Genomic DNA, 26,184 nt, shown 5'->3' on the forward strand with positions numbered 1-26,184 from the left:
TTTGCAGAGAGACAACATGGGAAGCTATGAGAAGGAGGTTAAACAGCTAAGATGACCTGGCCTCCTTTAAGTGAGATATTAATTCCACTGAGCAACAAAGTCTAAAGCTTCAAATCCTCTTTTAATGATTCTTTGCCTTGAAAAATTAAGTCTGGTTTTAAATTTTCATTATTTCAAATAATGTCGATGTATTGTTTCCTAGAATTATTTGGTGGTCTCAATCCAATTGAGAATAAATATTGATAAGGGAAAGAACCCATGCCATTATTGGAAATTTTCTCAGAGAAATAAATGTCAGTATTTCTTTCCAAAGTAAGTTCTCCAAAATAATCAACTCAGTAAGGAAATCACTATTTCTTGAATACTTACTAAGTATAAACTATGCCAGATATTGCTTGTGATACAAAAGGAGGGAAATGATATTTTTAACTTTATAAATAATTGAAATACAGATAAATGGTACAAGCATACATATACATGTTTATATACTGTCTTTACCGTATTGTGGATTAATTCTACATGTTACCTCTGTCACTGAAAAAGTAGCCAAATTATTGGCCTCCATCACTAATCTATTGTCTTGTGAGTTCCTTGATAGAAGGAATTACATCTTCTCCATATCCAATTTCTTTTTTAAAGATGAAAAAAGAAAAATTAAAGGGACAAGATACATTAAAAAAAAAAAGAACAGTTTTATTATAGCCAAGAGCTAAAAGTGGTATCCATTCCAAAAACGGATATTAAGAATTAACCTGATATTTGGGTTATACTCTCCTAAAAATAAAAAATTTTAAAGAGAATCCTGAGCCGCTGAAGTAAAATATACTTTGTGGTTTGTGCTCATAGCTCTGAATAGACTTATCAAAGATCCACTGGCACAATAATTAGGCCTAATAGATGCTTAATTATTTTTCAATTAAATGAGCAAATAATTTTAAAAAGAATGGATTCATTAATTCTGTTAAGGAACTTGGAGAAAAGTTGAATTTCACATACCTCCTCTAGGTGGCAAGCTCATACTTCCTATGTATTGCATTTCCTGTCTCCTTGAGAATTGACTCACGAAAACTGCTCTGAAAAAAACCCATACTAACTGGATTTTTAAAAACCCAGTTTTTTTTAAAAAACCCATACTAACTGGGTTTTAAAAAACCCAGTTTTTTTTTAAAAAACCCATACTAACTGGGTTTTTTTCAGTCCAGTTTTCGTGAGTCAATTCTCAAGGAGACAGGAAATGCAATACATAGAAAGTATGAGCTTAAAATGTTCTTCTTAGCAAAGTGTCACAGGAATGGAAGAAAAAGTATCCAATGTACACAGCCCTTCTATGAAACTAATATATACTTCTCAAATGAAAGAAACAACTTAATTCTAGCCCAAGAATATGGGGAGGGGGTGGGGAAGGGGAGGGGAGAAGGGTGGCTGGGTGGTGGGAGGGTAACCGGAAAGATCACCTATATTTCTGTCTAACAAGGGTACAAATGATCTTTTCTAGAACTAGAATGTAAATGTTTTGATACAATGTCTATGCAAATGACATGAAATTTATGTGAACCAGCTTGATGAAAGTATTTCAAAATGTATATGAAAACACTACACTGTACCCCATGTTTGCATTAATGTAATAATAATAAAAAAAAAGAAAAGAAAAAAACCCATAGTTTTATGTCTGTTATTGTGTAGAAGTATGCAACTATAAAAAATACTTTCTCTCAAAAATTCTCCCTTCACTTTTGTATCTGTAAGCTTCTTGTCAAGAAAATTCTTTAAAGTCATTATGAAATATGATTGTGTAAGTACTATAAAGAAATAGAATTGTGCAAGAGAACTTGCAAAGCACTTGTGCAAGATTGCTACGAGTACTCTCAGTTTTTCATGGCCTACCCTTAGGAAAACATTGCTTTAACTGAAGTTTATTATTATACTCCTAAGGTATTCATTTTCCCCTAAATAAGAAAATAAATTCTACTAAGCATTTTAAATTGTATTTGTTTATTTAAACTAAACCCAAGATATGTATTTTTCCAGTTTCATTGTGACAGCCACAGATAAAATTGAGTAAGACTTAAATGTATTTTGAATTAAGTATAGAACAATCAAATGAGATAAATGATTCCAAATATGTGGCTTTAATTTCCCTTCAAACCAGGAGATGAGTTCCCTGAGTGATTTAAATAATGTCCCCCAGTCTCCACTTCCCTTTGTGGTGACATGGTCCACATTCTCTGATGCAGGAAATATGACTGGAAATGTCTTGGAGTGTCATGAAAGCTAAAGAGAAAAGCTAAAATTAATCTAAGAGCACACCAAACAGGATCGGCAAGACCCGAAGATGTCTGTCCTGTTTCTAAAAGTAAGGGAAGGAGATAAGCAAAAAGAACAATGATATTTTATAACCCAAGAGAAATTAAATGTGTGTAAACATATTCTTGTTGAAACTAGAACCCTGTAGATTGCGCAAACCAGGTAGAGTCCTGCCAAAACATGCCAGGATAAAGTCACCCAGCATCAGGGCATGGCTAGTGATAGAAGTGAAGTTAACATAGGAATACCACAGAGGATTCCTGAACTTGAGCAGCAGCTACTGAATTCTACTATACAACAAATGTACCGACAGTACTGTATAATATATACTCAAAACCCGTATTTCTTTATTCCACACAAATAGTTGAAAGCAAGTTTTCACACACAGAAATCCAAACGAGAATTCCTAGCTTATTTATGATTATTTCTCTAACACACACTTCTTGGCCGACCACTCTGGGCCAGGCCTTGTAATAGAAGCATTGAATAATACAGAGATGAATAAGGCACAGTCCCTGCCCTCAAAGGAGTGGAAAGTCAGACATGTACACAAATAATTACATGAAAGTAATAAAAGGGGAAGGGGGGAAAGAAAGGCACAAAGCCAAATTGGCACAGTGATGTTGGGGGAGCCACTTCCTAATCCCATCTGGCGATGAATCAGTGCCAACTCATTTTGCTGGATTTGAAATTAAACCTACACAACTCAGTTTCACACACAGGTAAGTCATGGAAATAGACACAAGGTATATATGAACATTTATAATACCTCCCTAAATGTATTTTAGGCTTGTTTCAAAAGATCATTCTCAAAGGAAGCCAGAGAAGTTACAGTAGAAAACACCACCTATTAAAAGGATTTGTGACTCCTAACTTTGTTATAATGAGGCAACTATAAACCCTTTTTAGGTAAACTAAGAAACAAGCTAAATATACATTAACTTATAGGATATGTCATAATTTTTTTTTAAATGAAATAGCTCTAGATACATCTCCATATGCATGGGGGAGGGTGGAATATCCAGGAAGAAACAATTTAGACTATAGACTAATCTTATTTCATACAACTTAAATGCTATTATTTCTCCAGAATTATAATGATTTAAAGTGAATATACTTTTTCCTTGGATTGGCTGTTTTATTTACCAAAAAAAAAAAAAAATGTGCCTTGTAGTATTATGTAAATGTGTAATATGTGAAGACTTTTAATATTATCCCTAAGTATTACTGATTCTTTTAGGCTTTTTCTCCGTTTTTTGCCACTTTGGCAAGCATTATCTTCAGGTTGGAAGCCTTCAATCTCATTAGCCCTTGCACACTATAATTTTAATACAAGAAGAGAAAAGTGAATTTTGACCCAACTTTTGTTATTAAATGACTTTTTTGCCCCATACCAGCACAAGGCAGATCTGTTATCATTTGTCTTTACTTATCATTATAAGAAAGAAGAGGGAAGGGGAAGAATGAGGAAGAGGCACAGGAGACAGAGGAAAGACCGACTCTCCCTTCCAATAGCAGGAGTGGAAAGTTGTCTGTTAACTGTAGCCCTTACCTTTATAGTGAAGTCATCACCTCAGCCCTTACATTTAGAGTTAAGGCCTTGTTCTAGGTCTTCTCCTTCAGGGCAATTGGCACAATTTCCTCCTTGAGCCCAAAAAAAAAAAAAAAAAATCTCTTTAAGTCCATGTCTATAGTGATTCAAGACCCTCAGATATGATCATGGCCTTTTCCCCTTCTAGGAGAATCTGCAATGATAGAAAGCCAGAGCTTACTTCTATACCAAACTCATCTCTAGAAATGAGGCAGAATGACACAAAGAGAAAGCTAGTGTGGTATATGCAGGATGTGGGGCTCAGGCCAGCAGCTCAAATCAGCCAGGGAGGGACTTTTCACAAAGAAGACCAAGACACATATACAGAAAAGCAGCCCCTGCACTGGTGTCAACATTCTATAAGCAAAACAAAGTGCATCCAGCCTCTTCTGGTGCCACAGACCAAACTAGACACACCCAGACTTTCCCACCCACAGGCCACTAGGGCTGGTCTGTATTCAAGTCAATAGAAGCTTATCATTTACTATGGAGAAAGATGAGAACCATGTTTGATGCAATCAATATATTCACAATCACTCAACAAGGAAAATGAAGAAGTAACACAAACACATGCACCCATATCTCTAAAATTCTTTTGAAAAGGACTTGAGGTAGAGAGACAAGAACTGAGAGAGAATGGTATTAATTCAATGAGTATAAAACAAGCACCAGCAATCTCTAAGTAATTTTCTAGTTCCAGCAGAACTAGAACATCAGCAATGAACCACCCAAACAGTTCCAGCTGCCCTCACTGGTATTTATTGATTTACTGTAAATACTCAGTTAGACAACCAACAACCTAAGAACACTAAGAGAAATTTTTTTAAATAATGCATAATGATGATAATTATGATAGTTGTATTTATTAGGTACCCATTAAGTGCCAGACAGTTTGCTTATTTTAGCCACAGAGCTTAATCTTCATAACAGTCTTGTGAAGTAAGTTTTATTATCTTATTATTAAGATTAAGTTTTATGCCTTATTATTAAGAAACTACCTTAACGCTAAATTAAAATGCATTCTCAAGAATACCCAGCTAGAATAGCAGAGCTATAACCAAACTCTAGTTGAACTCCTTCCACTACGCCATAGCAAACTATGATCCTTTTGTCAAATCTGCCTTGCTGCCTGATTTTTATTTTAAAAAGTTATATTAGAACACAAATATTCACTCACATATTGTTACGGCTGCTACCAAGCTACAGCAACAGAGTTGAGTGCTTGTGACAGAAACCCCATGGCTGACAAAGGCAAAGCAATATACTACCTGGCCCTCTACACACACACAAAAGTGTGCTAACCTCTGCACTGCAGTGTGCCAGTAAAGATTTGTAAAAGGTTGAGTATAATAAGTTTTTTCAGAGAATTTTGAAATTCTAAGAAATGGAAGTTCACGACAATCAAGTTCTTTGTCAACCGATACCCTAAGACATTTTGCCCATGTGTAGAGCTTTTTACCATTCCCAAAAACCTGAGCAGGAAAAAGAATATTTTTTGTTTCATAATATAAGAATTTGAATTTTACTGGCTAATTCCTTTATCTCCTCCACCATCCTACCTCCAGATTCTTGTCTCAGTTTCTCCCATAATGTCTCACCAAAGTAGGCCCCTCTGCGAGAACGTCAGAGAAGGACACAGTGGAAACGTCTTGCTACAGATCCATGGACCTTGGATTCCATTTTTAGACTCTGGCCACCTGTCGCACAGTCACTCTGAAGAGAGGACATGCCAAGTCTCAAATTTTATTCAGTTTGGGCTTGTCAGATTGATACAAGCTTGGGTAGATGAATTTATAAACTGCAGTAATAAGATTTTAATATCAAGTAATAATTGGTAATAACCAATCAAAAAAACATCTAGCAACAAAGAAAAAGCTTCTATTGCCCATTCTGCCACATGTTCAACATGATCTAGTTTAAGGCTGCAACTGTATCCTACTCACCAGCTTCCACATATTCATTAATTTCGTGTCTTTTATCGAGGCTTTACTTTGATAGAAAAAGCACAGATTGGCGAATTAAGCCTACTTGGGTTCAAACCTGGCTTTTGCCACTTACAAATACTTGTTTCATGTTAAGCCCCAGTTTAATGTAAGGAAAAGAGTTGACTGTTGGTTGAGCAATGTAAAGAAACATACAGTCAGTGCCTAAAAAAGTATCTGATACACAGCAGGCACTCTGTAAATACATGGCAAACACTAGTGTTCTTACCAGACAGGTAAACCTGCCTCACCTCGGTCTCCTCTGGACCAAAGTCAGCAGGTGTTGATTCCTGGAGCAAGTAGTATTTCACAATTCAAATATAGATGATAATCTGTTGGCTGCATACTGTATAGGTAGAGAATTTTTACCTGAGAAAGCTAACTTCTAACTTTCTAATCGAGTCTTGTACCAGCTGCAAAGTTGTAACCAATTGTTATTATATGTTATGCTTTATGGACAGCCTTGTTTTTAATTATGATGTTTTTATTGGAGACACAGGTTTCGGGGTAAGTTTGCCATCCAACTTGCCAGTACTTGTTACAAGTTTTTATAGTGTGATTTATTTGTATATGTCTCTGTATGTTTGAATGCTATTATTAAATTTTGCTGGCATAAAGTGAAGGATTTATGGTTCTCATCTGTGCATATATACTCCTCCCCCACCACCTGCTCTATCTGTCCATTTATCAAGGGGCTAGGTGTACCTACTTATACACGTGAAATAGAAGCAAACACCCCTGCAAAAGTGAAAATCTATGAGGTAGTAGAGTGAATAAAAAATGAAGAGGAAATCAGTAAGACAATGTAAAAAGTGGATGTGATTTTCTCAGGTCCCAAGTTTTTAATTTTGAAGAGGGTAAACCTGTAGGAAAAATCATCTTGACATCCAAGCAAACACATGGTATGGATAGCTCAGTGTCATAAATTGATTACAGAGAAAAAGAGAGGAAGAAAATGAGTTCACAAAGCTCTTCAAAAGAATAAAGACACTCTCCAAAACAGAAAAATGAAAACGCAAAGTGGTTTAGACAGCAATGGAGCAACTCTGTGATGATTCAAGAATACCAGCAGACAAGCCTTTGTTGAGCACTGCCTAAATGTGCACCTCTTACACATTAAGCCCTGGGCGGGGCATTGCTGATATAAAGTATAAATGATTGGCTCACACCTGTAATCCTAGCACTGTAGGAGGCCAAGGTGAGAAAACTGCTTGAGCTCAGGAGTTCCAAACCAACCTGAGCAAGAGCAAGACCCCATCTACACTAAAAATTAAATAATTAGCTCGGTTTGTGGTGGGCACCTGTAGTCCCAGCTAGTTGGGAGGCTGAGGCAAGAGGATCACTTGAGCTCAAGAGTTTGAGGTTGCTGTGAGCTGTGATGATGCCATGGCACCATACCCAGGGCAACAGAGTAAGACTCTATCTCAAAAACAAAAAAGTATAAATGATAACATTTTGTAGATGTGCGTGTTTTCTTGTGTTGCTATTGACTTTGTTTCCAACTGCCTTATTAATTAAAAGTACAGGGAACAGAGAAGAAATGGGAGAATAAGAAAGAAAGAAAAGGTGTCCATTATTAGATATTACAATTCTATTAGAACTCTAAGCCCTCAGGGCCTATAGCCATAAGATTCCACCTCCATTGAATCATTTCTGGAAATGACTCGTGGACTTGTGTTACACAGCAGAATAACAAATTACTCCCTCCCCACCAAGAAAACTCATAGCTTAAAATACCTGTGGAGAAGAGATCTAGGACAGCTTAGCTGTGTCCTCTGCTTCACGGCCTCTCACAAGGCTGTAGTCGAGGTGTCCACCAAGGGAAGAATCTGCTTTCAAGCTAACACACAATTGTTGACAGGATTCTTTTCCCCGAGGAATAGTGGATTAAGGACTTCAGTTCACTTGCTGTTTGCCATTGGTCAGAGGCTGCCTTAGGTCCCTTCCTCCTGAACCTCTCTTCTGTGGCAGCTTGCATCATCAAAGTCAGCAGGAGAGAAGGTCCTCTAAAAGATAGAAGTCACAATCTTTTGCAAAATGATGTCTCACAAGGTTGCCATATTCTATTTATTTTAAGAGCGTGAGTACCAGGACCAATTCTGACAATTTACAGATGATAGTTTTATCCATGCAACTGATCCTCTCATCTTTGAAATCAGGGTCACTATGCCTTCCCTGTTTGCCTCATATAACTATTATGAGGACCGAGGGGGATAAGGTATATCATGGTTTTCCAAACACTAGAGGTACTTGAGATGATTAGGGGTGGCATGTGAACTACAGGTGGAACTTTTTAAGGTATTTGTTTTAGAGTGCATTAGAAAACTATAACTGGTGTAGCAAACACGTGATTTTACAGATTATATTGTTTAAATGAAGTTAAGTGAATATGGTGAATACGGCAAGCATTGGAAAGGTGATACACAAACGATTGCACAAAATATAAAATGCTTCACAAATACAGTGAATTCTGTTTATTAATTTATGTTCTATAATGATGATTTAAGAAATTAATTAGAATTTTATTATCTCATGCCTTAGATTTAAATATTTTATCCATCTTGAATCAATTTTAGAAAAAAAATCAATTTATCATAAGGACATTTACACTAGATTGTTTATTGTGCAGTTCAATTTACAATCGCCAAGACGAGGAGATAACCTAAATGCCCATCAACTCAGGAATGGATCAACAAATGTTGATATATGCATGCCATGGAATATTATTCAGTCATAAAAAAGATGGTGACTTCACATCTTTGTATATCCTAGATGGAGTTGAAACACATTCTTCTTAGAAAAGTATCACAAGAATGGAAAGGCAATTATCCAAGAGGGACTCTACCTAAAAAAATCAAATATTTTGACCTGATTGTTTGCACTCTCACATTAACCTGAAATAAATTTACTTTTCAATTAAAAAGAAAGAAATTAATTACACATATTCTTTGTTATCAAAATATCAAATCCCAATTATTTGCTCAAACAAATGACCACTTAAAATCCAACTCTGAAGTTTGACTGCAAGAATCTTCCTCCTCCTAAGACACTTATATCATTTGCTCTCTGATGCCTTTTCCTTTCCTAGAGCATACCATATGTGCACATACTATTTTAATTAATATTTACCCTATAAGAAAGACTGTATTATTGTATCTTGTAATGAGGGAACCAATTTTTTGTTTGTTTGTTTTTTGAGATAAGAGTTTCACTTTGTCACCCACAGTAGAGTGCTATGCCATCATAGCTCACAGCAACCTCAAATTCTTTGGCCCGAGTGATTCTCTTGCCTCAGCCTCCTGAGCAGCTGAGACTACAGGCTCCCAACATGATGCCTGGCTATTCTTTTAGGGACAAGGGTCTCACTCTTGCTCAGGCTGGTCTTGAACTTGTAAACCCAAACAATCCACCCACCTTGGCCTCACAGAGGGCTAGGATTACAGGTATGTGCCACTGCACCCAGCCTGAGGGAACTAAATCTTAAGGAGGATAAATCTTGTGGCAACAGTCACTCAGCTAGGAAGTAGTAGAGCTGGAATTTAAAATCAAGTCTACCTGACTCCAAAGCCAATTTAAATTCTACTCCTCTAATAAAATTGTAAAGACTTGAATTTCCTCTCATTATGCCCATCTTTTTCCACTTCTTACACTTTTACATGTGGCACTGTAATATTTTTCTGCCTGGAATGCAGGAAAATACATCAATACCAGGGCATTAAAAACAAATTCAGAGAATGAACCATCTATTGCCAAATAGCCAGACAGAAGTGCTAACTCTTCTACCAAGAGAAGCAACTACTTCCTAGCCCACAAATCTTCTACCCCACTCAGCCCCAAGGGCAGAGGAGCGAACAGCCCGGGTTCTACCTTTCACAAACCAACACGAAGATGAATGGGCCAGAGTGGGAATAGTGGGGAATGAGGAAATAATACACACAAGAGTAAAGACAAAGATGGGATTGGCAAGGCTGGAGCAGCTAAGACTGTGGAAGCAGCTTTATTTATATAGTACCTTTAACAGGGTTACTAAGTGATATAAATCTTGGCACATGAGGTAAAGATTAATTTTAGAGGGGAAAAGCTGTGCTTGCCCACAAGATAAAAATGAAAAATATGCAGGGGCTACATGACTTCTGGCAGAGGAGAAAAGAGTGTTCGTTGTTAAAGGAGGAGAAGTAGGTGGGGGTTGTTCCCTGAGCATCTCCCCAGGGTGTGTGGGCCTTGCCGCCTCACAGCCCTACTCCACGTCTTCCCAGGCTAGGGTGATGGCTACATTTTTAACTGCTTCCCTATAGGACCCCCACGCCAAGGGGTGGGAGGTGTCTACAAGCAAAGGAGAAGTAGGCTCCAAACACTTAGTGAGCTGTTTAACTGCAAAGAAGTCGTCCCTCAAAAAAAGATGGCATCTCCCTTTTGTTTTTCTCAGTATGACATGTCAGTTTTAACTAAAACCAGATATTCTAAGTGGTAAGGATAACTGAAATGTGATTAATTCTCCTTCAAGGAGAACTTTGAGCTTTATGTTTTTAGATCTAGAAAAACAGACTTTAAAATCTATTTCAGGCTCAGCGCCTGTAGCTCAAGCAGCTATGGCACCAGCCACATACACCAGAGCTGGCAGTGTATGTATGTGTACACCAGAATCCAGCCCAGGGCTGCCAAACAACAATGACAACTACAACCAAAAAATAGCTGGGCAGTGTGGTGGGCACCTGTAGTCCCAGCTACTTGGGAGGCTGAGACAAGAGAATTGCTTAAGCCCAGGAGTTGGAGGTTGCTTTAGCTGTGATGCCAGAGCACTCTACCCAAGGCAACAGCTTGAGGCTCTGTCTCCAAAAAAAAAAAAACAATTATTTCAATAAAACCTGATTACTAAAGTTATAGCTTACCAACCAGTGAAAATTAGAGTCCCACAGATGGAATGATCCATATAGGAAATATTACTTTCTATACCTAAAATTATCTACTATCCATTTTGTAGCAGAAAGCAAGATAGATGGGATGAATAATAGCACAAGAAAGTGAGAAGAATCAGCAACAAGCAAGGGTGTACTTTATACTTTACTAAACAGTGGAATTAGAATGTTTCTAAAACAAAAAAGAATTATAAATATCTTAGCTAACGTATAGCCCATTTACTTTGATTTGATTATTTCATATTGTAGGCCTTTATCTCTTGTACCCTATAAATATATATACAAGTATGTGTCCAGTAATTAATTAAAACTTTTTAAAAAAACAGAAAGCAAGTTTTTTCCTTATTTGAATTGTGTAAAATTATAATAATGTCACAATACTCAGACCTTACTGACTACAAACACAATAAACTGTCAGAGTAAATACATGAAAATGGAAAATTGTGAGAAAATATGTGGTAACAGGCAGCAGCAGGTGTAGGCCTCAGGAGTACAAACCACACGGACGACCACAGAGCGAGCCATGCAGGCTAGATCTGAGACCAGGTGGGAAGACCTGAGGAACACCACCACAGCATGGCCACTAACATTCTCTCTCGTTTGCACTAAGTTTTGTTTTTGAAACTTTTGCTTTAAGTCTGCCAGGATTTTTCTGATATGGCAATCACTTTGCAATCAGTTTATGATTATTGAGATAATAGTTTCATTACTGATTCATTCATATACAAAAATTATTTTAAATATCTTTCTATATTGTGGATATTGATTTCTCATAAGCCAAGCCTTATATACTTTAGGATTTAGTATACCTATGAAACTTGTTCAATAAAAAGTAACCTCTTTTATTTTAAGGTTATTTCACACTTCCATAATGTGATTAACCTTACAAACAGAAACTGCCATTCCTGCTATAATGTAAGTGTCATGAGGACAGGGATCTTTGACTATTTTGTCATTGATGTATTTGAATACCTAAAAAAATGCCTAGAACATAATGAAAACTCAGTAAATATTTGTCAGATGGCTACTAGATAACTTGAATAAATCCGACATAATTCAGACATAATTGTATCACAAAAAGAGCAACCATGGAAAAAGGATTCTTCAGTCAGAAAATACATTATTTTTAGGGGATTTTGTTTTTTTAAACAGTGTCTCACATAGTTTAGAATTAGATTTTTTTTTTTTAAGACAGAGTCTTGTTCTGTTGCCCTGGGTAGAGCACTGTGGCACAATACTACATAGCAACCTCAAACTCCAGGGCTCAAGCAATCCTCTTGCCTCAGCCTCCTAAGTAGCTGGGACTACAGGTGTGTGCCACGATGCCTGACTAGTTTTTTATTTGTTTGTTTGTTTGTTTGTTTGTTTCCATTTTCAGTAAAGATGGGGGTTTCACTTTTTCTCAGACTGGTCTTGAACTCCTGAACTTGAGCAATCCATCTGCCTCGGCCTTCCAGAGTGCTAGAATTACAAGTGTGAGCCACCGGGTCCCCCCCTACCCTGCCTCAAGGTGCAAGCTGATTTTCTAATGCTAATATTGTTACTCACTTTTTTCATTTGGTAAGACTGAATAAAGAAAGAAATTTTCAAGAGACTCTTATCAGCTTGTGGGGTAAATACCTTCTTCTAGCATTTTTCTGGGTCTTTTTTCCAGTTCTCTAAAATTTTTTCAATAAATTCTTCTAAGTTTGAATGTGCATTGTATTTATTCTTCAGAACTGGTCCCTATATATAAGTAATCCAGGAAAAGTTGGACTTACAATTTTTAAAATAAAAACAATGTAATGTTTAAAATTTAACAATGTAAATAAATATAAAAGTTGTTTTCAAAATGGTTAAGGAGAGAGAAGAGGTGGCATCAACATATATTATCAATTATTTTTTGTCACAAAGGTCTTGCAATTAATTCCTAGGATTGAATACTATTGCTTATACTGTCTTACTCTTTTTCTGAAAAAAAACTAATTCTTCTGAATAAACTAATCTTCTACACCAAAACTTCTGCATTTGAGAATAGAGAAAATTCATTACTGTAAACTAATCTAAGTTAGAAAAATACACTCCCATATCCCTCTCTGAGATTTAGACTCCTCTCTAACTTCCATTGGACATCTCCGGCTGGATATTTTGCCATGTCTCAAGCTCATTCCCACTGAACTTGAACTCAGAATCTTTCCGTCAAACTATGTCCTCATCCAGTATTCCCTATCTTGATAACCAGGATCACCAACCTCTCCCATACAAAGCTACCCAATATCTTTATTTCTCTTATCTGCTATCTCTGGTTCATTACTAAGCTCTGTTAATGTTACTCATTACGCATGTCTTAAAGCAGTCTACTTCTCTCCATCATGGGAAAAACACATTAGTCCAAGCTACCAGACATTTTCCAAAACACATTCAAATTATTTTTTTAATTTAACTGAAAATCTAATCACATCACTTTTCTTCTTACACACCAATGTCTTCTCCTTTTCTTGTCTTCTGTCTTTTCTACGATAAAGACAAAAACCTTTAAAATGCCCTATACAGCCTGACAAGATTTTCCTATGCCTATTTTTCCAGCCCCAGCTAATCACACTCTTTCTCCCTTTCTAAGCTCTGGCCATCATTCTTTCAAAGTGTCCATGCTTTCTCCCACAACAGAGCTTGCCACATACAATTCCTCTGCCTGGAATGTTCTTCCTTGCAATTAGTACCTTCTCTTTGAATAGTTAATTCCCCTACAAACTTGCAGACCCTCAACTCAAGTATTCTTTTATTTCCTTGACCACCAGCCTACATCAACTTTCTCATTATGCCTTCATATAGGATCCAAGACATTTATTTTATGGTACTCTCACCATGTTTTGGAATAAATACTATCTGATTTTCTCTTCACCTATACCTAGAACAAAGTATTTGATATTTAGCAGGGGATTAATACTTCTGAATGGATGAGGGAGAAAATGTTACAGATAGCTAATAATTTAGGATTTTATGTTCCCTTTGTTACTAAAAATGTAGATGGAATAAAAATAGACTGAAATACCTGCTTAGAAGGATCTAAACAATAGGTACTACTATTTACCTCATATGCATGACTTGTGTTATCAGTAATATCTAAGGATATCAAACAATAAAGTTAAAAGAAACAAAAAATAAAGGTCACCAGGATCAAATGCTGCAGAGGAGAAACGGCTTGAGATGAAGACTGAGATCACTGGATCTAGCAACAAGCAAATTATTGGTTACCTTGGCAATTATTTCCCTGGAGAAAGTTGATGTTCAAGGGAAATGGAGATAACAAATACATACCAACATCCTACAGACCTTAAATTCTGAACATGTAGTTTAGCAATGCAAAAAATTATTTGATTTTGATTGTGCTATGCAGCTGAATCTAAGCAACAGCAACAATTTCAGATAAAAAAACAAATCCAGGTTCCAATTCACAAAGACTCATAAAGATGATAGCTTGAGTGTAGGGCTGGATCCATAGTATAGCAGATTAGTCAAATCTTCAAGCCAATTGGCTCTGCTGAGATATGTATGTATGTATGAGTGTTTATGCATGAACACATGCATTTTTTTAAAACAAGAAAGCCTCTTAAAATTAAAAAAGTTTGTGAAAAATTGCTGTATTGGCTCAGCACCTGTAGCTCAGTGGCTAGGGTGCCAGCCACATACACTGGAGCTGGAGGGTTCAAACCCAGCCTGGGCCTGCCCAACAACAATGACAACTACAACCAAAAAATAGCCGGGCATGATGGCAGACACCTGTAGTCCCAGCTACTTGGGAGTCTGAGGCAAGAGAATCACTTAAGCCTAAGAGTTTGAGGTTGCTGACGCCACAACATTCTACTGAGGGAAACACAGTGAGACTCTGTCTCAAAAAAAAGAAAGAAAAGAAAAGAAAAATTGCTATATTTCATAAAGTGGGTTTTATACAAGAAGCCTGGAGACAAAATATGTTTTATCCCAAATGTATGAATAATCCGTAATAAAAGATCATTAAATTGGGCCATGCCTGTAGCTCAAAGGAGAAGGGCACTGGCCCCATATACCGGAAGTGGTGGGTTCAAACCCAGCCCCAGCCAAAAACTGCCCAAAAAATAAATAAATAATTAAATATAGTTCAAAGATAACACATTTCCAGGTAAAGGTGAATAAATTAAATATGTATTTATAAAAAATAACAATCTTCAAAAGAAAATTTTAAAAAAGTAAAATTCTCAATTTTTAATGTTTTAGCTAATTCTGAAGCAATTAAGCTCACAACGAAGAAAATATTTTCATCTAACTCAACCCATCATCACTCTGACTCCTGAAATTTCATTTATAATCATGACAGTTGTGTGATGCACTATGTCCAAACATTAATACTAGATTTTTTTTTAAATAGAGATAGGGAAGTCTGAATACACAAATTAATTTCACAAATAATATATTTCATATTTCAAAATAATATTGGCTCCCACATTATTGTGTTATTCAATATGTTTAACTCAAGCATAAAGTCATTCTAGCAGTAGCTTAAGTTTGGTTACTGAAGAAAAACCTCTTTGCATGCAGTGACCTATTAAAGTGTCTTCAGCATTACAAGTTTCCCCTTATTGCCTATAAGTTAATGAACAAATATATACCAATATCTCAGAAAAAATCCTTAATTAATAACTTCAATATATTAATCATAAGGAAATTTGTGGCAAATAAGAAATGTACATTACTGGTGTTATATGCAAACCAACACTAATGTAATGTTTTTAAATGTGGCTGTTGCTATAGTTGAACTATATAACTTTTTTAAAGTTCAATGAGTTTCAATGATAGGACAAAATTTGGTAAAATAAGGCAATAAATTATTATAGGCCTGAGTACAACATGTAGTATACCCTGTGTATGCACCTGAAAATGTTCAAACTTGCCTAACACACAGAGACTAAGTTCAGCTGGGATTGTGTATAAGGGGTAGCGTGAGCCCTAAACAAGGAACTGGATGACCCACAGTGGCAGAGACTTTTTGATTTTAAGTACCATTTACTGTTAAAAAAAAAAAAAAAGCACTTCTTTGAAAAATGGTCATTTACACTATGTGTAAGACAGGAAGTGTGCAAGTTAAAACCAGAATATATTATCAAACCAGAAAGAAAATGGAAGAAACTGTAGATTAAGAGACAGAAGAGACCGGGAAGAATTTCAACTGATTTCAGTATGTTAATCTTATTTTCATTTTTATTCAAAATAAATGAATGATTAATAACAATTTTTAAAGAAATAAAAAGTAAACTGTGTAAAAAGTGGAAGAGATGCTTTTATGGGCTGAATTGTGTCCTGTCAACATTTGTATGCTAAAGTCCTAACCCACGGCACTTCAGAATGTGAGTGTTTTTAGACATAGAGTCTTCAAAGGGGTGATGAAGTTAAAATGAGGTCATTAGGGTAGGCGCCAATCCAATCTGACTTGATAAAAGGAGGGAATTTGGACAGACAAAAGAGACACCAGGGGTGTGTGTACACAGATGGATAACCATTTAAAGAGGAAGAAGGAGGGTGGCCATCCACAAGTCATGAGGAGAGGCCTCAAGAGAAGCCAAAACTGTGAGAAAATAAATACCACCCAATCGGTGCTATTTTGTTACGGCAGCCCTAGCCAAACTAATGCAGATGCTAAAACGATGAATATGTCCATCATTCACTTAAACTTGAAAAATTCACATGGGGGATATAGAAGTGAATGTACTGTGGATCCTGGAGCAATAATTCTCAGACAATGAGATGAAGACCGTCAAACCTCCTGTAGAAAATGTGGGTCATATATAATTTGAAAAAGCCTCAAAAATGATTCATTTTTTTTCTCTTCCCACTTAGAAACACTATCTTAGACCCACCATGTATCAATGAGGGCAAGGCTATATCACTACTTCTCTTGGCCACTCAGGTTATTCTATTCACATTTTTTATAGTGAAGTTATATACACTTTCACCAAATAGAATAGAAACCTCATCACAAGTGATCTGCACTTAATATTGGGACTGAGGCTACTCATTCCCTTTCATTTTCCTTCAAAATTTTATGTCAATTTACCATTCACATTGGAGTTTATAAGGATAGGGAAGAGAATTGTTTTTCTTTCATAAATAAAGAATAATAAGATGGGGGAAAGCCAATGAGCATAATAAAGGAGAATCTTCCATGAGATTCCTTCTTCTCACTTACAAATTCTCCATCCTGTTGAAAGACATGGATGTGACAATTCCAAGTTTCAGCTGTCTACTATTTTCTCACCCACTTCATCTCTTACATATGTTTAAAGCATTAACAACAGGTTGTGCTTCATCCTAAAGACAGTTGGGTTTCAGACAGAAGTAAAAAATGTTTCATTATCTCACTCTATTGTCCAAGACAAATGTGCTATTGTATTACGTGTACGATGTCTTCTTTGAAGTCTATTAAGGATGTGCTGTGAAGTAAGCCATCTGGAAAAAACAGTATGGACTGAAAAATAATTGCACCCCAGATTATTGCTTTTCCCCTCTGTTAAGCCTACGGTGAGAGCTGATGAAAATACTATGCAGTATAAAGAGTAGAGGCTCTGAAGCCACACAGTTTACACACCCCCTACTAACAATGGCTAGCTGATGTACAAGTTACTTTTCTGTCTTTTTATCTTGTCTGTAAAATTGAGATACTAATGCATGCTGCATAGATTATGAGGGTTAAATTAGTTATAAAGCACTCCAGACAGAGGAGGCAATAAGTTTGATTTACCTGCTCTTAAACATAGAGAATATATAATATTCTTCATAGAGAGAATATTAGATAAAATACAATAAGATTTGAAAGCTAGGTTGAGCAGGCTGATTTTGCAAAAAGTCCATTGAACTTCGATGGGTTCTTTTTTATTTCAGGAGAGAAAAAGACTTTGGAAGACCAAGTTTTAAGCTTATTTCAGAATTCTCCATCTGAAGCAGGTTGGGACCACCCAGACAGGCCTGTTGAGGAAGCGCTGTCCGTGGTGCTACTAAGCGCACCCGCCTCTGTGCGCAAAGTTCTTCTCCAGTCAGCTTGCTCAGAGAAGCTCACATATCTGCCTGGTGGAAGTTTCTCAGACATTAGGTTAATCTGCTTTTTCTCTATCTTATCACTCTTTATCTATGCCCCCTTCAAAGAAAAACAATTCTCTTCCATTTCATTATCAAATCCAAACAGTTTTTATTTTTCAGACATGTTGGCCATACCTACCACCTAAGAAAGTGACTCCAAAATTGGATCAGAGTGTCTTTTCCAAACTTTTTGTTGAGACAGAGTGTTACTCTGCTGCTTAGGCTAGAGTACTGTGGTGTCATTATAGCTTACGGCAACCTAAATTCCTGGGCTCATAATATCCTCCTGCTTCAGCTTCTTAAGTACCCGGGACTATAGGTGTTTGCAGGATCGGTGTCCAGCTTATTGCTCTAACAATAGGTCTGACTATTGTTAGATAGTTAGAAATTTTTTTGTAACAATAAGGTGTAACTATTGCTGAGGCTGGTCTCTTTCCTCTTCAGCCTCCCAAAGTGCTAGAGTTACCCATATGAGCCACCACACCTGGCCACTTCTCCTAAACTTTTTAGTCAGTTTCAGAGAAACCCAAAGCTCAAAACAAGAACATGGGAAACAGTTCATTTCTGCTACATCCTTTTAAAACTCTCTCCAGCTGGCACCTTCTCTAAGAAACTTTCCCTGTACCTCTACCCTGAGTTAAGTCCCTCTCTTCCTTACTCCCAAAGAATCCTGTAAATATACTTCTCAGTAAAGTATACATAGTATAAAACTGACACTCTATTTTTTGGTTTTGAATGCCTACCACCTAAGAAAGTGGTGAGAATTTCTTCAAAGTGACAGCCCATGTCTTACTCAACTGTGGTGAGAATTAGAGAATTTCTTCAAAGTGACAGCCCATGTCTTACTCAACTGTGAATTCCCAGAATAAAAAACATGCTGAATTAAGTTTTGTTAAATTGAACTAAATTTAATTACTGGATCCATGAGGGAGAAGATCCCAATAATACTCCTTAAAAGGCAACCATCCTTCTTGCATCTGACATATTTCAGAGCAGCTAGGCTCTTCTGGTGAGGATATTCTGGACTGAGTCCATTTGCCACCACTTCCACCAATATCAGTCTGATGAATCAGCCTCTTGAGGTAACTAGTAAGAAACCAATGTCACTTATTTCAAAGGCTCCTGCTTTCCACTGCCCATTTTCCTCCTCCCACTTTACAGACACACCTGTAATCCCCCACACACTGTGCATAGGAACTGATTCACTAGATGACCCAGAAGCAGACTTCTAAGCATATTCTTCTGGACGACCTAAGAACAAAGTAACCATCAACAAATTTTTACCAAAAGCCTTTTTTCCAGAAAAATGTGGAAGTTCATGTAAGAGTGAATTAATAAACTGAAAACTGAGAAAGGGGGATGAGAAGGGAAAGAAAGAGAACTTGCTATTAACACTGTCTCCTTTTCTTCTCTGTCCAACTGGGTTTTAGCCCTCCTGAGGCTCAGCCAGTGTATCTTTGGTCTTAACCATCACTTTCGTGGGCTCTCAGTCCTTGCATTGTTTTCATTTTACAGGGATTTAGGGGAAGGGGAGTTAGAGCAAAAGTATGCTTTAAAAAAAACATGTGGAGTCCCTTACCTTTGAATAATTAAGCAATTGGCCTTTTAGGACTTTGTCTTCTTCAGCACTCTGAACCAAAATGATTCTGTAAATAAAAACTGTTCAGTGTTAGGACAGGTTCACTCTCATGGAGGTCCTCCCCAAAGGTTTTAGGCAACAGATACCTGACTTGTGGTTCTCTTTCTATTCAATCAGCTGTAAGTTTTTAAACCCTTGAAGCACTAAATATGTTGATTCGAACTCAGGTAGGAAGATCAGGAAGGAAAAAAAAATGACTTGGCCTTCAAACCTTCAGAAGAGGATTTAATGACAGGTTCAGCCTGTTTAATGACAAGCCCAGTACCACACCTCTGTTTTATTATGTTTCTTTATTGTTGCATAACTTTCCTTTATTACTCATGATAAACAAAAATCAAATACTTGCCAAGTTAGTTTTAAATAGGTAAGAGTGCAAACAAAGATATACTGTACAAATACGAAAGTGGGATCTCAGATTGTTAAAACATATAATTCTTGTCTTCTATGTGCCAGATCTTTACTCTCAAATCTCTTTTGTTTTGTTTTAGGATTGTATCCATAATTCAAAGATTTAAAAAAGAAGAATTAAAAGTCACATGTAAAACAGGCTTCTCGGGATCTTTCAGTATTTTCATGGTTGATCCAAATAAGAAGACACACCCAAAAGAAAATTGCTTAGGTTGATACAAGATGTGGAAAGTTGGGGAGTTCGAGCGCTGCTCGGGATGAATTTTACTCGCCTAACAGATGCAGAGTGGACTCATTTCAGACACGGAATTATTTTCAGTGCCTTTCTCTCAGCGACTAACGTCTTCAGAGTGAAACCAGCGGGCCGCCGCTCTGCCTGCTGGGACTTCCAAATCTAAGCCTTGGCTTTACCACACGCCCAGCGGACAGCGCAGCAGTCGTGCCAAGAGGGGCGTCCTGGGTATCACGCATGCGTCCTACCACCTCTGGGCGGGCTCGCCCGCCCAGCTCGCCCGAGTGGCCTGTGACGTAATCTGCCGGCTGTGGGCGGGGCCTTCCGGCTAGTTAGCCTGGACGTGCTCCCGGTAACAGGAGGCGGAGCCTGAGAGGGCGGTGAGAGGCCGGGTCCCCGGCAATCTGAAAACGGAATTCTTACCCAGCTCACTCTGCACTCTGCCAGAGTCAGGTCCGGCAGTGAGGACGTTGCGACGCGTCTGCACTCTATGGCTAGAGGGGCTTTGAGCTTGGCTGCGGCAGCGCGAGACTTTTTTCTCCTGTTTTTTCCCACGAGAAAGCCAGTCGAATCCTCTGCTTCTCAGGAGATAGGAAAATCCTGGAGCTAACCACGGGCAGCTCGGCCATTACCCTGACCCCAAAGCGCAGAAGGACGGCGAGAAGGGACTGAAGCTGAGCTGAGGTCCCCTAGAGACCGGAGTGTGCGCCGGAGCGGGGTGGGAAAGGAGGGAGGAGGGTCACGGAGTTTACAGTCAGCAGTGGATTATCCCGGCCCCTCAGTGCCTGGGGGCCACGGAATGCGCGAGGAGAACAAGGGTATGTTCAGTGGTGGTGGCAGCGATGCGGGCCTGGCCAACGCCGCGGCGCGGGGGCAAGTGGAGAAGGTGCAGCAGCTCCTGGAAGCGGGCGCGGATCCCAACGGAATCAACCGCTTCGGAAGAAGGGCGATCCAGGTAACCGGGGTCCGACCGGCAGGGGGCGCACGACCGCGGGGCACGGCCTCCCAGCCTCGGGGCTGGGACGAATGTCACCGGCTTAACTTCGGCAGCGTCTCTCGGGCTTGGAGCCCAGGCGTAAAACACGTTTATACTTAGAAAAAATTTTAAAGTGTGCTTCAGTTTGGTTTTCTTTTAATGGTAGGAAAATACATTTTTTTGGCCATCTCAAGATTGGAGATTTAAATAATATTCAATTAGAGAGGAAAGGGGAAAAGGCAAGCTTATTTGGGGAGAACTATTTTGTCTACTTTCAGCGATAAAGTAAATTAAAATGTACACAACGCGAAGTGGATTTAAGGTAGTTCCTCTACAAACTCAAAGTACAATGAAAATACTTCAAGGTGAACTTTGAAGCCTCTGTATGGAATTTTTTGTATTCTTTCCTACTAGAGGCGAATTGAGTTCAAAGGTATGAGACTGGATTTCTCCACCACAGTACTTAATTCCTTTTATGTTAGCAGTGTCTCTGGAGTGATGCATAAGATTTTTGTTAAGGCTTCTATAGTTTATTATCATACTCAATGCTTGAATTAAAAATATCTGCAGAAACTTATCTTTAAATGGAAAAGGATCTTCATAATGTTTCCTCTTTAAAGTATTTAAGTATTTCTTAATCCTTTAAAATCTAAGATAATGCCTTTGTACTTTACTATTATGGTCATATTCAGTATTCATCTCATTATCACCCTCTATAACTAAGCTAATATTTGAAAATCTTGTTAATGGTGTAGTTTTTAAGAAAATAAATGTTAATTCCTCTTGAATTCTTACAAAAGTGGTGTAACAAAGAAGGGATATTTGAAAGCAGCAAAAACGTAATATTGATACTCACAAAATTCTATTAGTAATTACAAAAACAAGTTTTCTCATAATTTTGATTCACCATTTTCTGAAATAATAAGGACCACTTTTTTTTTCTTTTTTTAGTGTAAAATACCCTTTACATCACTAGTAGAAATAACTTATGGTTATCGTGATTTTTAAGGGAAGAAATGAGTATTTCCATTTCTGCTGTTTTCATGAAACAAGCAAACAAGAAAACTAGAGGTATACTGCCTTTAAATTACATGGTACATTTTAAAGCACATAAACCCACAAGAACAAAGTAACTCCATGTCGAACATTTAGTTCAATCAAAATTTGTTATATTGTTAACCAAAAGCGAAGTATCAAAGCAAATGCTTGCATGATGGCACATGTAACAAATGGCTGCTATAAGATTACTCTTTTAAAACATTGTTTTTCTAAAGTTAAGCACCATTCTAATTTGACTGTTAATATCTAAACACTCTATATAGCAAAATATTTGCTATTTAACATAAAATCTTAGTGATTGTAAAATCCTGTACAATGTGAACATAGTGTTAATTTTACACGTTACATTATATGTAATATTAGCATAACAGGTAAAATTAAATGTTTTAGTATGACATTAACTTAAAATAGTAAAATGGCCTATGATTTATAACAAATCATTTGTTTTCATCATTTTGTGAAGTCATTACATGTGACTTAGTTTCCTTTTACCCTTCTGATCTCCATCTTTGCCTCAAATCATCAGACTATCGTCTGAGCACAGACACATACAATAATAACAAAAGCCTTCCGCAGATTTGCTCTGAGAACAAAGAAAACCTTTTTAGGAAACTTTTGTTTCTTATTTTCTCCCTAAAGCATACCCCTGACTTCTTTTTTAGAAAAATCAGTTGATTAATATTTTTTAATCTGGATTATGGCAGGGGAAGGAGCAGGGAAAAAATAACAACTATAAAAGCCACTTAAACGTCACTCTGCTCCATAAATCATTTAACAAACTAGATTCCAGTGTTTCCATGGAAATCGAGAACTTCTACAAGGACAATAATCACTGTGCCATCAGCTGGCTCTTCTCTCTGCATATTTGAAAATAAATGAAATTTTAATTTGTGTTGGGTAAAGAACAGGGACAGGGGGTAATCAGCAAAGGAAGAGAAACCAGCAGCCAGATGCTTGTGCCCTCTACATTGGGTGAATATGTCACAAATAGGTATCTAAAATGTCTACCTGCTGCGCCCCAACCGGCTGGCTTCACACTGCCTCCACGCCTCACCCCGACCACTCTACTCTCTCCGCAGGTCATGATGATGGGCAGCGTCCCAGTGGCGGAACTGCTGCTGCTCCACGGTGCAGAGCCCAACTGCGCAGACCCCACCACTCTCACCCGACCTGTGCATGATGCGGCCCGGGAGGGCTTCTTGGACACGCTGGTGGTGCTGCACCGGGCGGGAGCGCGTCTGGATGTGCGCGATGCCTGGGGCCGCCTGCCGGTGGACCTGGCTGAGGAACGAGGCCACTTCGATGTCGTACGGTACCTGCGGATGGCCGCAGGAGACTGAAAGAGGGTTCGCTCAGCCGCCCACCATGCTTATTTTCTCCCCAGTTCCCCATCCTCACCTACTACAATGAAGGCAGCAAACGTGGAACGGCTGGAAAGCTTGCTGAACACCCAGAGCAACTCCACTCTCCGGAGGAAGGAGGAGCCAACTGGGAGTGAGTTTATAGACGTTTTTTCTTAATCTGGATCTAGCTCTTTGCATTCACAGTGAAGCCAAACACAAAGAGGTGGATCTCCTACAATGTTAAGGAGTGTGTGAAGTTCCGGGTGTAGTTCACTCTTGAGAGTTTTCGGATAGACAATGCTGGGGTGGCTGAGTAGGAGGAGCGGGTGACCCATACGTTCTCCCTACTGACTGCAGAGCAGCTCCGGGTAAATCCAGGCTTCGGTATTAAGTCCCGGACCAAAGAGGGAAAACCTGAAGGCTGAGACTCGGATGGATAAAGGTCGTGGTGGGCTTCAGTAGGTGCCTAATGCTTTACTCTAGCTGTGGAGTGCTCCGCAAACTACCTGCAAAATGATAGTCTCTGGAAGCCCTACGGGCTCACGCTCACCTTCACCAGATAGCAGAGTGGGCGCAGAGCATGCGGAAGTTACGGAAGATCTGCCTCATGTCCTAAAATCCCTTATCATGACACTGCACAGCAGATCTGGAAGATGCAGGCTTTGGCTCTTCTTCCACTGAGAGGAGATGCCCCCCATGTTCTGGATGGCACCAGAGTCAGAACAGCGCACAGGACGAGTGCATTGCAGTGAGAGCAATTGTAACGTTGACTGTAACATTTTGCTTAATCTATTACCAATAAGATACAGAAATCCCCCTATGAATTACTACTTGAAAAGACTTCAAGATACTTTGTACTTTTGAGTTGTTCTTCAGTAACAGTCTTAGTTAATGCGACTTAAAGACTTTAAATAACAAAGTAACTCGTGTCCTTTCTGTAAAGAGATGAGGAAGAACTACAGCTTCTTAAGGAAAGCTATGACACCAGGGCAAGCTATAACTCAGTGCAAACAGCCTAGATTGCTTTCATCCTTAACCTATTTATTTATATGTTAATTTTTCTGATGGTTTCTTTATAGAGTATCTCAGGGGGTCAAACTATGAAATAGTCCAAATGTCTTTGAGAAGGTAGATGCACTTATCCCATAAATTATCTTGGGATATTTCTCAAGGGTTGCTAAAAAAGTAGGTTGAGTATAAAACTGTGGAAAATTTGCAATGAAGGCTTGCAGAATATCTTAACATCTGCAGAACTAAAGGTGCACTGCTTTGGGATTTAATTTCCAGTATTGATTTATTCATTATATTGTTGGAACAATTGATAACCTTACCATTTTAATAAAGAACTAACAATAGAGACTGAACTCCAAAGTGTGGATAATTTAGCTTAAACGTGTATATTCATAGATTTACCACTAACTCCAAAGAAATCTTAAAGGTTCAAAAGGGATTCCCTTCTCTTACCCTTTGTAATAATTGTTGATAAAAAATGCTGACAATTTATGAAAACTGCATACATATGCCATAGAAAAACATGAGATTTATACATGTTTTATGCTCCTAAGTGTCCATTCTACTGTGTACAGAAGGTGCCAAAAAATGTATACACATTTTTAAATAGCTTTATGTATTACTTTTTGAAGTAGAATTGAAGGTACTGTTACTGGTCAGTGCCTAGACATGCTGCACACACCCACTTTGCCTGCAATTCATAACATTTTTAGGGAATGATCTATTTTATTTTCAGCAAGATCCCTTCACATATGTCTATATTTTTGTGGTACCCTGTATACATTTAAAGCAAGAAGAGGGAAGAGAAAAAAAGAGACTTATAAGAAAGGGTGCCTTTCAGCTTAATGCACAAATCTTTACTTCTCTCTCAATTCCTATTCTTCAAATATGTATTACTAGGTAAGGTTAATTGAGAATCAGAGTCTATCTTATAGGGGAAGAGATATTATTGACACATAATTTGTACCAGGCATACTTTAAAATATGTTTGTTCATTTAACCCTTAAAACCAAGAGATAAGTATTGTTTCCCAGATAAGGAGAAGAGGCAGAGAAATATTGAATAACTTGCCCGAGGTCACAAGATACTCACTCGATGGATGTATAGAGTAAGTTCATATGGCTCCAAAGCTTGTAATTGTGTTTGTTTTTTATTTTCACTGCAACATCATCGTTTCATCCTCCAAAATAATTAAATAAATACACATGAACACAACTAATTTTGTTTTTTTTAAAAAGCAGAAATACACAATAATCTCCCTTATAAGCTCCTAGGGTGGCTTTTCTTTAACATCTGTTAGTATGAACAGATTGTTTTAAATCTATTTTAAAATGTCAACAATAGAATAGCCCCAAAAGAAACACCTATAAAAACCAAAACTTTTGGAACAAAAATAATAGAACCCCCATTTTCACATCATTAATTCTACTTGCTCTGCTTTTGGTAAAGCAAATTAAGCCACAAGAACAAGAAGGATAAGGACAGAAAATGCCATCCTAATTATTATTTAAGCATTCAAATCATTATTGGCTAGAAGAATAATACTTTTACAATTACTAGGAAATATTCTGTACAAAAGAAGTCAATTGGTAACATTGAACTTCCCATTTGATTTATAAAATCCCTTAATTTGTCCC

General features: G+C 37.8%; 1 protein-coding gene and 1 long non-coding RNA gene across 2 annotated transcripts; one reads left to right on the forward strand and one right to left on the reverse strand.

Moving 5' to 3' along the window:
* Window positions 1-2,218: 2,218 nt before the first annotated feature.
* LOC111722610 lies at window positions 2,219-19,520 on the reverse strand. The gene is made up of 4 exons (XR_002771356.1): window positions 19,459-19,520; window positions 7,615-7,883; window positions 3,857-3,948; window positions 2,219-2,271 (listed from the first exon to the last, which is right to left on the reverse strand). It is a non-coding gene; the product is annotated as an uncharacterized LOC111722610 (long non-coding RNA).
* Window positions 19,521-20,546: 1,026 nt separating this feature from the next.
* CDKN2B (cyclin dependent kinase inhibitor 2B) lies at window positions 20,547-25,069 on the forward strand. The gene is made up of 2 exons (XM_003782847.3): window positions 20,547-21,113; window positions 23,273-25,069. Exons 1-2 carry the CDS (start codon window positions 20,958-20,960, stop codon window positions 23,531-23,533), a joined length of 417 nt encoding a protein of 138 aa, XP_003782895.1. The 5' UTR covers window positions 20,547-20,957; the 3' UTR covers window positions 23,534-25,069.
* The last annotated feature ends 1,115 nt before the right edge of the window (window positions 25,070-26,184 follow it).

Source organism: Otolemur garnettii, unplaced genomic scaffold, assembly GCF_000181295.1.
Source record: "Otolemur garnettii isolate 467f Iridium unplaced genomic scaffold, OtoGar3 scaffold00006, whole genome shotgun sequence".
Taxonomy (NCBI): Eukaryota; Metazoa; Chordata; class Mammalia; order Primates; family Galagidae; genus Otolemur; species Otolemur garnettii.

Coding starts and splice junctions, on each gene's coding strand:
- CDKN2B (XM_003782847.3), top strand. CDS start 20,958: ATGCGCGAGGAGAACAAGGGTATGTTCAGTGGTGGTGGCAGCGATGCG. Junction 21,114..23,272: donor TCGGAAGAAGGGCGATCCAG/GTAACCGGGGTC, acceptor CTCTCTCCGCAG/GTCATGATGATGGGCAGCGT.